The following is a 17251-nucleotide window of genomic DNA, read 5'->3' as shown; positions in this document are numbered from 1 at the left end:
CCCAATGGTACAGTGCTCACTTGACGCGCAGTCAGTTTGGATTCTATCTCCATCAGTGAGGCCCAGTGGGCTATTTCTAGCTCCAGCCAGTGCACCACGACCGGTACATCAAAGGTTGTGGTATGTGCTATCCTGTCTATGGGATGGTGCATATAAAAGATCCCTTGCTGCTAATCGAAAAGAGTAGCCCATGAAGTGGTGACAGCGGGTTTCCTCTCTCAATATATGTGTGGTCCTTAACCATATGTCTGATGCCATATAACCATAAATAAAATATGTTTAGTGCATCGTTAAATAAAATATATCCTTCCTTCCTCTCTGTGACTGTCAAAATGACCATGTTTTGATATCCAATAGCCGATGATTAATAAATCAATGTGCCCTAGTGGTGATGTTAAAAATTTTTTTTTTTTTAATGTAATGAAATGTTATCCTATGTAATGACCCAAACATCTCAGGCCACTCTTATCTACTGAGCAAGATTCTGCCCCCATTTGTACAAAATTCTGACACACACAAGTTAAAATATTATGAAAATACACACAAACTTTAATATCACAAAACATTTCCGACCATACTATTTTATTTTACATTCCTATTCATACTTCAACTGCATCAATATGACTACTTGATTTCAATTTTGAAAAAGACAATATTACACACATCAATAAATAAATACAAAATAATAATTATTTTTTCTCTTTATCTTTCTCTGGTTCAACTAAATCGTCTGTTTCCCTTTTACCCTTCGTATCATCAGGTTTGGTCTGCTGTGACTTCAATCCAGGCAGTTTGCTATAAAAGTTTTCTTTGATGTATTTGTATTCCTCTTCGAACTCGCCGGGCGTGTCGAGTTCTTTGGTGTACTCCACTTGCAGGTCTTCCACAAACAGGTCCTCGTCAATGTCGAAGGAAACGTCCTGTGGCGGGATCAAGGCAGCTGCTACGTAACGCCTCTCTGAGTTCAGGAAGTTGAATGTAGAACAGGCCTGATCCTAAAGTAAACAAAAATTCTGTAGAATTAGACGTCTCGCCTACCATAAATGTTTTTAGTGCACTGTGATGGACATCAATAGGTGCAACTATAAACCAAGTTTCACTGACCTAGGACTTATAGTTTGTGAGAAATTGATCTGAACGCGAGGACTTCAACATTCAATTTCAGGGCTAGCTCTGGGTGAGCAAAAAAATTTGCCAAATTGTTTATTAAACTTAAAAAATTTACAGAAATCAACAGTTATTTTCTAAAAAAATGTCAGTTATTACATAAAATTATTTCGCCAAATTAAAATAAAATTCGCAATTGGCAAACTACATGATACATGTAAGCATAAAGATAAAGATCAGAGTTGAATAATGATGGATTTTTGCACTTACAGTTGGCAAGATTTCAACATTAATCTTTTTGCTCCTCAAGTAGCGGATAATGTCAAAGTTGTACTTGGAACCATGGTCGCCAATTCCAAGAATTAGGATATCTGAAATATGTCAAATTATAAGACTACTTGACTGAAATGTTTAGAAATATATATCGTGGTTGGGCACCCAGAACTGATTATTTCCACTCTTTGCAAAACGGAAAGTAAACCCCTCTCACTCACTCATACTTTTTCCCCTCACACTCTCACCCCTCAAGGCTTCTGCCAGAGGGTAAAATAGGTATGGCGCCATACCCAGATTTTTGGGCAGATTTGTTTTTAAATGTTAATCTTTTAACAAAATTAATTACTCTTATCATTAATGTATGATTTTCTTAACCCTAACCCTAAACTTAACCCATTTTCTTTCTGGGGGAGGCCTTCCTGTTGACTGTGGTTGCATTCAATTCCATTGTGCCATACCCAAAAATTTCTTTCTGGCAGCACAACTGCCCCTGTCTCTCTTCCCTCACTCATACTCTCTCCCCTCCTACTCCCTCCCTATTTCTTTGTCTCCCTCTTTTCTCTCTTAATGTAATTTTTTTGCAGGACATACATGTAATAAGAATCACAGAAAGCTATATAATATAAAGGCTTAAATTTTTTTCAGATTTTATTATAACTATGACTTTAGATAAAAACATAGGTTATGAAGTTATGAAATACACACGTAAGCCCGAATTGACTCATCTACTATAGACCATATTTTCAGCCACTGAAATACAGTGAAACCCCTCTAAACCAGACACCCTCAGAACCAAGACAAATGTCCGGTTTTAAGAGGCATCTGGTTTAGAGAGGTTACATTCTGTCCTGGTTTTTAAAAAGGGATTCTGTAAAACGTCCGGTTTTGAGGGAATTCCTGTTTACAGAGGGTCTGGTGTTAAGAGGTTTCACTGTTGATACAGCCACTGAAACAAATACACCATCAAAATAGATACCATTTTGTACTATTCCAATATGCAATATTGTCACTTGGAAGCATGCGTTTAGACAGGGCTTCTAGATTATGGTAGCCCCACTCCCATGGCTAGTCATATTCAATGTTGGGCTAGTAAATAACTACTATTGCCGTGCACAACAGCTAGTGAATTGTTTTTTGTCAAATGTTGCAGTTGTCTATTTTGTAAATATGAATATCCTGCCCCCCAAAGTTAGTGTTTTTAAACTATATCTGTTTAGGTGACATATCTGATTTTTACTATTATTTAGTCAAATTGTCTTAAATGAACGTAAAGTAGGGATAGTGAATTTTTAATCATGGCTAGTACATTTTTAAAATCACTGATCCATTGGCTAGTGGATTTGATAAACATTCCAGAAGCCCTGCTTTAGAAGACAAATAGAATTTGAATCCATGTTTCAGTAATTTAGTCAATTAGCCGCAATATCCTCGTAGCCGATAAGCGATGATGTAGAACTCACTGTACTCACCAATCTTTGGCTCCAGCATACAAAACAAAGAAAGAGAATTTTCATGAATGTCTTTTGAGCTCTTGACCTGAAAACACACAACACATGATCCGAGTTAAATCAAGGGCCTTAAAGCTGCTATCTTGAATATATCTTATATTCATTTAATCATTTAGAACATACTGTATGTAGATTAGTTACTTTAATTTTCTTATTATTGAATGCCATTCTTTGATACCCTTTGGCTACAGTAGCTCAACTACATAACATATTATTCTCCATTTTAACACTCTGAAAGATGGTGCTAATCCACTATTCTATTAAAAACAGGGCTTCTAGATTATGGTAGCCCCACTCCCTTGGCTAGTCAGTGTTCGAGATTAAAAATTTTGGCCAGTATTCCAGTTGGATACTAACATTTCAAAATCTGGTATCCCACCTGAAAATTTAGTATTATATGGTATACCAGTGGGATACTGGGTTCTTGAAGTCTGGTATCCAAAATTAAATTCTGGTATCCCTGGGATATCGGGATACTGTTAATCTCGAACACTGCTAGTGATATTCAATGTTGGGCTAATAAATAACTACTATTGCCATGCCCGACGGCTAGTGAATTTCTTTTTTTCAAATGTTGCAGTTAAGTCTATTTTGTAGTATGAATATACTGCCCCCCCCCCCCCCCCCCCCCCCCCCCCCAACGTTAGTGTTTTTAGGTTCTATCTCCCTCTTTAGGTGACATATCTGATTATTACTATTACTTAGTAAAATTGTAGTAACTTAAAGTAAAGTAGGGCTACTGAATTTTTAATTGTGGCTAGTAAATTTTTAAAATCACTAATCCCATGGTTAGTGGATTTTATAAAAATTCTAGAAGGAAAACATGAAGGAGAATAGTTTATATTAATGTTCATGCCAACTTACGTTCCAGTGTAGAATGGATCTTGGGAAGACCGCACACGGGCCGAGTATCCGGAAGCCACTGCTCAGCTTGAAGCCCTCAGGACTGTACGCCTCGATGTAGATGTTTGCATCATCTTCCTTGCTCAGCATATGAATGGTCATCGGACGATACGCATTGTCACCCTCGGTATTGTGGAGACGAATTAAACGTCTGTATGAATGGAAAGGAATATTTGTTTAACAACAGCTAAGCAATGTTTTAGGAGTCTACTATTATTTGGTGTCTTAACATATGATTTGTTCAACTCTTTCTAAGAGAGTAAAAGAGAAATAAAAATTTTAAATATGAGCAGACGACTTTCTTCACTAGGATGAGTATTGCTTTTATATTAATATCCTTTTATATTAATATCCAAGCCTTAGAACTGTAATTACAAACAAAAATAACCGCTTAATTTTTAGCTGCAATGGGGTTATCGGGCCATTCAAATATTATGTAACGCTATTTTTGTCAAAATTAGACACCCACCCTCCCCCCTGTAATGCTCCATAACACTAAACCATACACACCCAAAATATTATGTAATGCTTAGAAACAACCCCCCCCCCCCACCCCCCTTCACAAACAAGTCATGCGATGGGTGTAATATAATTCTAATGTACTGCTTGCTATTTGGGAAAGTGCATATCTATATGCATTTCAACTCGATTTACAATCTTATATATTGTATGTATACACCTAGCTATAACTACCTACATTAAACATTGTCGCTGTGATAGAGCATTTAGGAAAGACACAAAACAAAATTAAAGATTTTAGTAACAAAAATGTTTTAAAATGCATGACATAACGCTGTTAAATAATAAAATATGCCCACCCACCACCTGTAACGCTACATAATGTTTGGACCTACACCCACCCCCTCGAGTGTTACGTAATATTTCAATGACCCCTATGGACTGTAAAGGAAAGTGTTCAACCCGTACCCCTCTATTATACTATATCAAAGGCTCTAAAGACTAACCCTAACCCTATTCCTAAAACTACCCTAACCATTTAAAGGGGAGGGGACGGGTCGAACTCATGTCAAATTAACAATACATTTAATTCACATACAGAATCATTCATTCTGTACTCAACAAACAAAAAACAGAGCTGAGGATGTGGGGGTGGGAAAAAGGAATTATTTCCAGTGTCATTGTAACTGTCAGTGTCACAGACACCGACACACGATGACGATGTTCAGCATACTCAATGATCAATCTCCCCCAGAACATAACAGTGTCAACTTACTTCCACTGTGGCCGAACAGACTTTAAAATATGACTTGTAATTTTATGTAAAAACATAATTCTGCTGTTTAAAAACTTATACTGCTTCTAATCTTTTACATTTTCACATCATGCTCACTAAGTTGCTGCAAGGTACAAAACACATTTAGAATTACCCCCCCTTAGTATTCCATTTGGTAGTATCATACCATAGTTAAATTTTACGAATATCCTGTTTTCATGGACGAAAAACAAAATGACTACCAGGAACTGTATGTTGACACTGTCACTGTATGCGTCCTCTGTTTTCCCCCAAGTATTACTATGGGTTGTGCAAAAAGAAACGAAAAAACCTAAGACAAGACCCACCAACCCCCCTCCCCAAAAACAACAAACAACAACCTCAAACAACCCCAACAACAACAAAAAATAACACCCCATAACACCACCACCAAGGCATCCTATGCCAGTGTGTAGGGCAGGTCTGTATGAACAGCCAGCATTGAATGGATATTTAACAGTTTAGAAGTAAATACAATTTTAAATAACAGAAGTCACCAATCTTACCGTGCTTCCATGACACCATTGCACTTTATATATATTTTATTTCATGTTAAATGTTTTAAATATGTTTTAATGTAATATTTATAGATTTTATGTGTTGATTATTACTATTTTATAGTCTCTCATAACTCTATATGGAGTGGCTCAGTGCCATTTTAGATTTGTTGTTTTAACTGAGGTGAGACTTTAATAAACAATTTGTGTGTCTGTCTTGTCTGTGAAATAGCTATACGGCTGTGTTTACTTGTTAATGCGACCTTTAGTACGGTCTGAATATATGCATTAAACCATTTATATTACAGCAGGAATCAGAGCATGTTGAACAACATTATTTGTGCAGTAGCCTCTATCAGTGACAGTGACAGTGATGTTGGGTACTGGGAATCCTGTCAAAATGATACGCTGTGTTTTAAATATTTTAAACCAGACACAAAGGAGAAAACCGCCCCTCCCCATAGTTTCGCCGGCCTCATTGTCGTAAACAACGTAAGTTATATTAATTCATATGCATGCACATGCGTATGTCTTCTATATCTGTTTATGGCATGTTACTTGCAAGTAACCTTTACTATTTTTATTACAGGGTCGTAGCTAGCGGGGACAATTTCTTTTACAGCAGTGGTTATTAATATTGACGTTTTAAGTATGTAACTTCCCTGAAATGACTGCAAAATGGTATTTCAGAGCCTCTAGATTTAAAAAGTTCATGGGGGGGGGGGGGGGATGGGGGAATGGCACCGGACACAATGGTGTCTTGCGTCTTCCATGCTCGTTCGTTCCAAAATTGTTGTTGTTGTTTTTTGGCCACCCGCTATAAAACATAATGAATGATCGTAATATGAAACTTGGTTCATCTTTAAAATTAAAATACTTGCAGCTTGGTTGTGATACAAAACGTCACTAATAATACAGACTTAATTAAGCCAAAGATGGGATGGAGCTGCAAGAGTCGTCTGAAGTCGGAATTTAACTCGAGAAACCTTTTCATGGACCACAACAATCCAGCAACGTTTGTCCAGTTTCAGGTTAGTGATGGCGTAGTGCATGGCCCACCCAATCTCTGGTTTAAAATTGCTGTACCGATGACATTTTGATTTTTAATAATTCATAATTTAGAATAGTTCAAGTTTATTTTGTTTAACGACACCACTAGAGCACATTAATTAATCATGGATGTCAAACATTATTCTGACACGTAGTTTTCAGAGGAAGTCCCACTTCATTTTTGTTTTGGTAGAAAGTATTTGTTTTTATTTGCACTTTCCCGCGTATAGTATAATATATATATCAGTCGGCTAGCACTGGTAGGAATAGGATTTAAAAAACCCACACACATTGTAGTTGTTAAGTAATCTACGTGACAATTCTTTTTATTATTTTCTTCATTTTAAAAAGTTTAAACCCTTGAACAATTGAAAGTGCATATAAAATGCCCTTGTAATTGAAAAATGTAGCGTGTTTTCTCTACTAATATACCTCAGTATCATCAAACGTTTGACATCCAGTAGCCGATGATTAAGAAATCAACGAGCTCTAGTGGTTTCATTAAACAAAACAAACGTTTACTTTTTAACTCTTGACCAACTGTTAAAACAACCATGTTAGACATCAAATAACCGTACCCGGTACTTACAAAATGTATAGGTGGCGGAAAAAGGTGGGGGAGTTGCAGGCAGCAGTGCTCCACAAAACACTGAAGATTATGCATCCCTCCGATGAAAGGTGAATTAATATATAACAGCCCTCCCCCCCCCCCCCCCCCCACACACACACCAGTTGCTGGCATCTTCCGACGCCTATGGGTCACATGTATCCCTTTCCTAATAATATAACTCAGAACCATTGGCATGATAGTCAGATTCCATACCTAAAACACACACAGGGCCCGTGCTTATAAAACACTTGTATCTCTAATGACGTCACACGCATACAATTTGTTTGACGTTGTCATGGCATTGCAGTCTCAGACTCTAATGGAGTCTTAACTCAAGACTAAAAGTTTTATTGTCAACTTAGTTTCGTGCTTATATCCAATTATGGTTCAAGCACGCTATTCTTGGCACACACGCAAGCGTGCGCATGGCAATGGGTTAATGGTTAGTTAGTGAGACGTTGGTGTAGTGGCCTTACATATCTACCCAATGAGTCGTTAAACTCGCTCTGGGTGGCAGCCGATACCGGAATGCGAACCCAATACCCACCAGCCTAATCTCCCTTAGCTTAACCACTACACCACAGAGGCCGGTAAATGTTTCATAGGCTCAGTGATTATCAAACTTTTACGAGTCTAGACTCAAGATTCGGAGACTGTAACGCCATGGCAACGCCATACAAATTGTATGCGTGTGACGTCATTAGAGATTGAATCTAGACTCTAAAAACATTTATAACCACGAACCTTGGCTTCTTTAAGCTTACGAGTTTATTTTGTTTTCCACAGTTTGGCGGTAAAACATTTTACACTTTGTGGAGACTGCTGGGTATTTTGGTGTCGGCTGGGCTGGTTGCCACCAGCCTCCAATTAACCGTTACCAGTGATGACGTAGTTCAGAGGTGGCCCATCTATCTGACCAACTGGAGTCTCCTACTGCTCGTCTTCAACGCGCTGCTGGATTTCTCTGCCTCACTGTATACACAAATCAAGCGCAAAGACTTGCTAATAGGTATAACAACAGGGCCGTACCTAGCCTAAAATAACTGGGTGGTGGTGGTGGGTGGGGTGGGGCTTTAAAATGAATTGAAGCACAGTAACAGAGGGTCTTTTCCAGCTAGACACATAATAAGGTACATATAACCTAAAAGGGCAATTTAACGTCTTTTTAAAGTGTGGGGGTGGGTAGGAGGGGCACAACTGCTCCCTACCTCACTTCAATATATAAAATATACCTCGCTGCATCTTAGGTACGAGTAGCCTTTGTGGCGGTAGCAGGTTTCGTTTCTTTTTCTCGTGACCAAATATTACAATAACCATAAACTAGTCACCAAATAGCTACGGTTTAAAACAAGCCTTTCATTTTCTTTCTGTGGGGTGGAATGTAGGAAACCGTACAGTGGTAAAGCGCTCGTCTAATGCGAGGTCGGTCTAGGATCGACCCCCGTTTATGAGTCTATTGGGATATTTCTCGTTCCAGCCAGTGCTCCACGACTGGTATATCATGGGGCCGTGGTATGTGCTATCATGTCAGTTGAATGGTGCATATAAAAGATCCCTTGCTACTAATGAAAAAAATGTAGTTGGTTTCCTCTCTAAGACTACGAGTCAAAATTACCAAATGTTTGAAATCCAATAGCCGATGATTAATATATTAATGTGCTCTAGTGGTGTCGTTAAACAAAACAAACTTCACTTTACTTCCTTTTCTTTGTCTCTTTTTGCGCAAGTTACATCTAATTGTAAATGTCGTTGGCGATGTGTTTCAGGAAGACCCCGTGTTTTGCCGTGGTATCTAAAAGTTGTCTGGGTCATACACAACGTCTCGCAGTCATCTACCTACTCTGTTACCCTGCTATACTGGACTTTAGTTTATAACGGTAAGGCATTTTCTTCTCGTAAACTGGCTATATTTGTCTGGTCCATACATACTTTTATAAAAATGACACATATACTCTTCCAAAAAAGTACGCAGTTGCCCCGTACACGTGCGTGGGGTGTCATTCTCGATTTTGACAATTTCCAGGAAGGTACATTAATCACTGTGGAACATTATTTCTGTCAATTTTTTTCATTCTGTTGATCATACAATTGTTATTGTTTGGTTTTTAGTCATTTTTATTGTTTGCGATTTACTGATAAAAAAAATACACGTCAACTTCCAACTTTCACTTCTGACCCCAATCGTCCTTCAAGATCTTTCGTGGTCATAAAACCTACTGTAATACTGAATTACCGGTTGTAATGTTTGCCCAATCAATTCACTATTATCATATAACCATTCCCCACAGTTAATATACCATACAATTTTGGCAGTTGTAAATTCTTATTAGAGTTCCCTTACTTTTTTTGAAGTGTATATAATAGCCTATAATATGTGGCGGGATGTAGCTCAGTGGTATAGCGCTCGTCTGAGTGCCGATCGTAATCGATGTGTTCTGAGTTGTCCTTTTTACCATGATCTAAGAATAAATTACATAAAGAAATACTTCTACGTCAGACCTTCCGTGTTTAAGTTAATCAAACTATTGAACTCGGAAAATATAAAAACTTTAAACAATCTTGGAAAATATTTATACAAGGCTTTTCTAAGAAGGGAAATGTTCATTAAAAATTAATATATTATGTTTACCCTCCTATTGACATTTTATATACTCTATTCATGTAATTTTGATTGTTAAATATCACACTATGTATATATGCACAACTGTTACTATGATAATAATATTGATGTTTATGTCGCGCCTATAGCCAGGATGGCTTTGGATAATAAAGAAAGAAAGTATTTGTTCCCGTCTCAGCGAATGGCCACATATCGACTCAAGGACGTAGGAAGCGGTAAGGTCGGTCAGGTCGAATATTTGGCCTGATTTGTTGTTAAAACAACAACAACAACAACAACAACAACAACAAAACAACAAAACAACAAAACAACAACCTTAATCTTGCTCGAAATAGAAACGTATACATGTTTGCTACAAAATGTCCCCAGAATGTAGCAAAAAACGACTAAACTACAATTCGTATTACTATTAACAGTTACAGTACAACAGAGTTTGAAAGAAAGAAATGTTTTATTTAACGACGCACTCAACACATTTTATTTACGGTTATATGGCGTCAGACATATGGTTAAGGACCACACATATTCTAAGAGGAAACCCGCTGTCGCCACTACATGGGCTACTCTTCCGATTAGCAGCAAGGGATCTTTTATTTGCGCTTCCCACATGCAGGATAGCACAAACCATGGCCTTTGTTGAACCAGTTATGGATCACTGGTCGGTGCAAGTGGTTTACACCTACCCATTGAGCCTTGCGGAGCACTCACTCACGGTTTGGAGTCGGTATCTGGATTAAAAATCCTATGCCTCGACTGGGATCCGAACCCAGTACCTACCAGCCTGTAGACCGATGGCCTGCCACGACGCCACCGAGGCCGGTCAAACAGAGTTTGAAGTACACATATTTAATTTTCGCTTGTCCTTACAATAATCTGTCTTCCATGATGATGTGATTTTCTGTGTGAAATAGATACCAGACACATTAAACGTAAGACCGGTTTATAACTGCTAGTCGCAAACGTAAACTTACGATGTTTTGTGAAACTGGCGAATACTGTTCTATCAGAAAGTGCATGTAAAAGATCACTTGTTGTATCATGATAGGAGTGATGACCGCAGATGTCGTTAAATATTATTTTCCTTTTGTAAGAAATGTAACGTCCGTAATAACGTATCATACAGATGCATTATAATATATGAGAGTAGCTTCGTCCACTATTTATTTTAATGGCTATACCCCACTGTGTGGGCCGACAACGGATTTTGATACTGCCGTAACGACAAATCTTACGAGCAGAACAACATAATTATTAAAGTTGTATTATCTTTCAGAGGCGGATCGGGGACAAGAGCCCCCCCCCCCCCCCCCCCTAAATTTTGTGACGGTTATAATTTTATTATATATTAATTTTCATTTTTTTACGATCCCCTGAAAACCTCCACCAAAGTTCCATTGGCATTCCGCCTCATGTCATTGCCCCCCCCCCCCCACCCCAATGGATTTTCTGGATCCGCCACTGTCTTTTATCAATGTTGGGGATCACTTACCATTAATCAAGTTCATACAAGTGCATATAGGCTAACTTTAACATTGCAGAACACAAAACACAAAAAGCTAGGAACGCATTTCTTTCATTAGAATTTTAAATAGGAAATAGCTACGACAGTACAAATATACGGTGTCTGTACTACACAGATCACACGCAGGCTAGTTAGATGACATAATGGTGTTCTTTCTATTATATATTTTGTATTTTAGAATACCTACATGTAGGTAGATTAATTAAGAAACCCTTTTGTCGATTTTGTTTCAGGTGGGGCAACAGTTGAAGGAAGCAAGGTAGTACTTTACTTGGGACACGGACTGAACTGTATCTACGTCACTTCCGTTATCTTGGTTTCTGGTATCCCTACTCGACTGTTGCACTTCTATCAGACATTTGTATACAGCGTCGCCTACATAGTGTTTAGTATCACGAACCGAGGTGCGGAGAAGCACGAAACACATGCCTATTACTTTCTCGACTGGTCGGTGCCATCTAGGGCGTGGCCTTACGCAATGTTGTTGGTGCTCGTAAACGTTGTGTGTCACTGCGCGGTGTTCTTTGTCGTCTGTCTCCGAGAATTTGTTACGTCAAAAGTTGTTCACGCCAGAGGAGAAAATAGTTGCTACGTGGATAACGAAGTTGAATATTTAGAATTCAGTAGTGATCGCAGGATAATCACGAAGGGGGATGAGAATCAGCAAAAGACGAGGCTGTTAGTGCCAATGAACCTATTAGATACGATTACGTAGAGCTCATGCTAGAACAGACGCAGTGGCGTAGCCCGGGGGGGGGGGGGGGCCGGGGGGTCCATGCCCCCCAATTTTTACCTTTTCGCTTATTAATAACATTAAAAAGGTTCCTGTGTCATATCCCACTACACAAGTGACCCCCCCCCCCCCCCAATACAAAATCCTGCCTACGCCATTGAACAGACGTGGATCTGTAGCCCTTCCCACCTTGAACGCCTTTTTTTCATGCTATAAAATGTACTTTGAACAACGTATGTATTTCTGAGCCGTGTTTTCTAAAGTAGACACACAAATAGTATATTTTTGTTATTTTCAAAACACGATTAGTTTTCTTCTTATGTCAAACCAAAGTAAAATTATTTACAATTTTTTTTTTTTTAATAGAATGATGGGACGAACTATAGAAGTTTTTTTCCTTTTTTAAATAATAGGGTGGTCCATAACATTAAAGTGACAGACCCTAGTTTTTAAAAACTGCGGCGTATTTTTCACCCTTAAAGGTCTTATTCAATAATTGAACTTAATATCCCCGCCTGTAGAATCCCATGAGGTGACGTCATAGCGCGAAGTGCACATGGTGTGATGCGTAGGCTATAGCAGATAAGAATAAGTGACAAAACAAATTGGAGAGATTCCCGTACTGCGTGATGCATTATGGGTAATGTCTTGTGTGTTGCGTTTTCATCTCTCCAAAGAGAGATGATTACGTATAACGTGAGAATTACGGCAGAGCCGGTTTAAGGATCCGTGGGGAGTGTAGCACAAATTACAGCGGGACCTCCTTCCCAGGATATATATATATATATATATATATATATATATATATATATATATGTTGCAACCCCTCAGGAAGAGGTGGGGAGGGGGAAATGACCCGGGGAAAATAAATGTAGGCCTACACATCACCGCGGGCCGCCCTGAAGCGCGTGGTGGTAACACGTGCTACATGTGCTACTAGGATAAACCGGCTCTGGAATTACGTAATGAGTATTATGCACTACATACACTGTGGATCCTACTTTTTGCTTGAAACGTGCGGGGTCTACAAAAATGGGGTAGTCAAAGAAGCTTCTTGTTATATCTAAAACATATCCATTGTGTATATGTTGACTGAAACGCTGTGTGTAGCAGTTTTAGCCACACATGTTACTATTGTCGTTTATGTGATTTCATTTAGTGGTATACACCCTGCTAACGTGACTGTACATAGCCATAGATTTTAAACAGTTTTGGGGAGGCTCAATTCAGTGCCGCATATTAAACAACGTATCGACGCCATTATTGTTCGTCAGTAATTTTACAACATAATTAAAGTTTCCGTTCATGCATGTCTAGATATTATAATGCTGTTAACTTGTTTGATAGTTCTAACAACTAAAGTAGTGTCGGAAATAGAATAAAAATAATTTTCGTCAATTATTTCTTTCATATTAAACTGACAAATAAATATTTAGTAAATACCTATTTAATGATACTCTACCTAATTTAGCATTTACTTGTTTGGGCTCTCATTGATGTACAATGTGGTGTTTACTCTTGAAATTTAAATAAAGATGTCGGTAAACAGGATTTTGTGACCTTTATTGGAACAGACTATAACACATTTTGATGGATATGTGTCAATTTCATTTACCCGTAAACAAACTTTTAATTTAAAACTGCAAGATAACTGATTATTTTCAATTGCAGTATAAATTATTAATTTTGACCAGCATATTTAGTGAATATAAATTCAATATAAATACAGTAGAAATGTACACAATCTTGCAACCACTTAAAGGTGCTATATCAGAAGTTATATGTGATCATCTGTTTGTGATAAAGATTTTCCAATAAAACTGTATTTTCTACAAGTAGATAAAATAATTTCCTATAATCATAATTATGGGCATATAGTTAAAGGTGTAGTCTTTAAATGTTAAAGCAAAATTTAATAAAAACATGATTTGCAATAGCTGTCATTACGCAACTTTGAGATAGCACCTTTAATACCGGAAAATAGATTACAAACTCAAAATGGTTCTTGACAGTTTTGCTCAAAAGTTACTTATAAATGTCTACAAATATTTAGTTTTTGAGGAATAGGGGTAAACCATCATCAGAAACGGTCCCTCACATATTGTAACAGCAATGAAATTGACATATGTTGACCAATAAAGTTCACAAATCACCTGTTTACTGACGTATTTCTTTTAATTTCAAGAGTAAACACCACTTTGTACATTAATGAGAGCCAAAACAAGGAAATGCTAAATTAGGTAGACTATAATTAAATATATATTTACAAAATATTTACTTGTCTGTTTAATATGTAAGAAATAATCGACGAAAATCATTTTTATTCTATTTCCGACAGTACTATAGTACTTGCTTTGCTTGCCTAATGCAATAAACAGCCACACTGAAACTCAGTCTGTTTGTCTTGATATTTGGTATTAATTCTGAAATTCCGGATAATGAAAAACAATTCCGGATTTTCCAAAAAATTCTGGATAGTTTGTCGCACTGGGTAACAAGGTGATAGCGAAAGTCAATCTGGCAATGTATCAGACAATAACTACTCAGTCTAACAGTGAATCAGACAATAACTACTCAGTCTGACAGTGTATCAGACAGTAACTGCTCAGTGTGACAGTGTATCAGACAGTAACTACTCAGTGTGAAAGTGTATCAGACAGTAACTGTTCAGTGTGACAGTGTATCAGACAGTAACTGCTCAGTGTGACAGTGTATCAGACAGTAACTGCTCAGTGTGACAGTGTATCAGACAGTAACTGCTCAGTGTGACAGTGTATCAGACAGTAACTGCTCAGTGTGACAGTGTATCAGACAATAACTACTCAGTGTGAAAGTGTATCAGACAGTAACTACTCAGTGTGAAAGTGTATCAGACAGTAACTGTTCAGTGTGACAGTGAATCAGACAATAACTACTCAGTGTGACAGTGTATCAGACAGTAACTGCTCAGTGTGACAGTGTATCAGACTAATTGCTCAGTCTGACAGTGTATCAGACAGTAACTGCTCAGTGTGACAGTGTATCAGACAGTAACTGCTCAGTGTGACAGTGTATCAGACAGTAACTGCTCAGTGTGACAGTGTATCAGACAGTAACTGCTCAGTTTGACAGTGTATCAGACAATAACTACTCGGTGTGAAAGTGTATCAGACAGTAACTACTCAGTGTGAAAGTGTATCAGACAGTAACTGTTCAGTGTGACAGTGTATCAGACAGTAACTGCTCAGTGTGACAGTGTATCAGACAGTAACTGCTCAGTGTGACAGTGTATCAGACAGTAACTGCTCAGTGTGACAGTGTATCAGACAGTAACTGCTCAGTGTGACAGTGTATCAGACAATAACTACTCAGTGTGAAAGTGTATCAGACAGTAACTACTCAGTGTGACAGTGTATCAGACAGTAACTGCTCAGTGTGACAGTGTATCAGACTAACTGCTCAGTCTGACAGTGTATCAGACAGTAACTGCTCAGTGTGACAGTGTATCAGACAGTAACTGCTCAGTGTGACAGTATCAGACAGTAACTGCTCAGTGTGACAGTGTATCAGACAATAACTACTCAGTGTGACAGTGTATCAGACAGTCACTACTCAGTGTGACAGTGAATCAGACAATAACTACTCAGTGTGATAGTGTATCAGACAGTCACTACTCAGTCTGACAGTGTATCAGACAATAACTACTCAGTGGGACAGTGAATCAGACAATAACTACTCACTACTCAGTCTGACAGTGTATCAGACAATAACTACTAAGTACTTTCATCTTCTCTTTTCTTTCTTTCTTTCTTTCTTTCTTTTTAGGCTATTTCTCGTTCCAGTAAGTGCACCACGACTGGTATAACAACAACCGTGGTATATGCTATTCTGCCTGTGGGATGGTGCATATAAACGATCCCACACTACTAATGGAAAACTTTAGCGGGTTACCTCTCTGAGACTATATGTAAAAATTACCAAATGTTTGACATCCAATAGCCGGTAATTAATAAATCAATGTGTTCTAGCGGTATCGTAAAAAACAGCAACAACCCAAACGTTTTCGTTCTGTTTCTTGTATATGAGTGTGTGCGCGTGTGTATGTGTGCGTGTATGTGTGTGCGTGCATGTGTGTGCTTGTATGTATGTGTGTGTGTGTATTTTTGTCTGTGTATGTGTGTGTATGTGTATGTATGTGTGTGTATGTGTGTGTGTGTATGTATGTATGTGTATGTATTTTTGTCTGTGTGTGTGTGTGTGTGTGTGTGTGTGTGTTTGTTAAATACGGACGAAATGAACGAATAGGAAGTAAAATCCCGTCCGAGCTGTTATAAACGTGACGACGATCATAATAAAAGATATACATTGAATATACAGACAAAATCATACACGTACAAGGCGAGAGAGGAGGGAGGGACGGCACATAGTCAAGTGGTAAATCGCTCGCCTAATGTCCCCCTATAAAAATGGAAGCCCATTAGACGGTAACATATTACATTGGCTACAAAAATATGTAACATATGCCATCATTATTATTGTTACTACTAAAAAAAAAGACAATAGCATGTTCATCGCATATTATTGATTTTCTTCACATTTAATTATCATAACAGGCCCGTACGCAACGTACGTAATCGTTGTTGTTTTGAGGGGTTATTTGTATGTTGATTGGTCCCATCACGAGCAATTCGCACCCACCCATTAAAAATCCTGCGTACGGGCCTACATAACAACATGTAAGTGAATTATTATTCACTTGTACATTGTGTTGTTTTAACGGCGGGTTATTTCTATTTTATTGATTTTGCTTATCTAACCAAAAACATCAGATAAGCTCTGATGGTATTGGTGATTGATATCAAGATTTCTAAGTTACAAAAGACCTACCAACGTACGTAAAGTAGTAGGACTATAAACTCATAGGTTCCGCAGTTTATGGGGGGGGGGGGGGGGGGGGGGAAAACAATAAAAACTTACTTTGCTTGGAAATATTTCGTTGCTGTTGGTAAATGAACCAACCCCGTGTTCAGTGACAGAGAGCGACGCTAACGTTCGCAACTACTATTAGGGCCTATAATTTGACTGGTCCCCGGTGTTGTAATTTGGTTTAATGTAAAAGGGATAAACCAGTCTAGCAAACAGTATTTTGCTCGGTCTGACTGAACTCAACCAG

General features: G+C 38.1%; 2 protein-coding genes across 3 annotated transcripts; one reads left to right on the top strand and one right to left on the bottom strand.

The window, feature by feature from the left end:
* Positions 1 to 298: 298 nt before the first annotated feature.
* Positions 299 to 17201, bottom strand: LOC121369032 (NADH dehydrogenase [ubiquinone] 1 alpha subcomplex assembly factor 3-like). 2 transcript variants are annotated; one of them, XM_041493843.1, is made up of 5 exons: positions 17056 to 17201; positions 3756 to 3945; positions 2853 to 2919; positions 1378 to 1478; positions 299 to 995 (listed from the first exon to the last, which is right to left on the bottom strand). In XM_041493843.1, the coding sequence occupies exons 2-5, from the start codon at positions 3894 to 3896 to the stop codon at positions 690 to 692; spliced, it is 615 nt and encodes a 204-aa protein (XP_041349777.1). In that variant the 5' UTR covers positions 3897 to 3945; positions 17056 to 17201; the 3' UTR covers positions 299 to 689. The 2 variants fall into 2 exon arrangements, with proteins under 2 accessions (XP_041349777.1, XP_041349776.1); XM_041493842.1 differs by lacking the exon at positions 17056 to 17201 and adding an exon at positions 5029 to 5171.
* Positions 6303 to 13519, top strand: LOC121369031 (protein rolling stone-like). Its single transcript, XM_041493841.1, has 4 exons — positions 6303 to 6595; positions 8011 to 8233; positions 8991 to 9101; positions 11600 to 13519. The coding sequence occupies exons 1-4, from the start codon at positions 6500 to 6502 to the stop codon at positions 12079 to 12081; spliced, it is 912 nt and encodes a 303-aa protein (XP_041349775.1). The 5' UTR covers positions 6303 to 6499; the 3' UTR covers positions 12082 to 13519.
* Positions 17202 to 17251: the final 50 nt, after the last annotated feature.

This window comes from Gigantopelta aegis, chromosome 3 (genome assembly GCF_016097555.1).
Source record: "Gigantopelta aegis isolate Gae_Host chromosome 3, Gae_host_genome, whole genome shotgun sequence".
Taxonomy (NCBI): Eukaryota; Metazoa; Mollusca; class Gastropoda; order Neomphalida; family Peltospiridae; genus Gigantopelta; species Gigantopelta aegis.
The sequence above is the reverse complement of the archived record's forward strand: the minus strand, read 5'-3'. Positions and strand labels throughout refer to the sequence as shown.

Coding starts and splice junctions, on each gene's coding strand:
- LOC121369032 (XM_041493842.1), bottom strand. CDS start 5,084: ATGTTTTTACATAAAATTACAAGTCATATTTTAAAGTCTGTTCGGCCA. Junction 1,479..2,852: donor TATGCTGGAGCCAAAGATTG/GTGAGTACAGTG, acceptor GACATATTTCAG/ATATCCTAATTCTTGGAATT. Junction 996..1,377: donor ATGTTGAAATCTTGCCAACT/GTAAGTGCAAAA, acceptor TGTTTACTTTAG/GATCAGGCCTGTTCTACATT.
- LOC121369031 (XM_041493841.1), top strand. CDS start 6,500: ATGGGATGGAGCTGCAAGAGTCGTCTGAAGTCGGAATTTAACTCGAGA. Junction 8,234..8,990: donor GCGCAAAGACTTGCTAATAG/GTATAACAACAG, acceptor GATGTGTTTCAG/GAAGACCCCGTGTTTTGCCG. Junction 9,102..11,599: donor CTGGACTTTAGTTTATAACG/GTAAGGCATTTT, acceptor ATTTTGTTTCAG/GTGGGGCAACAGTTGAAGGA.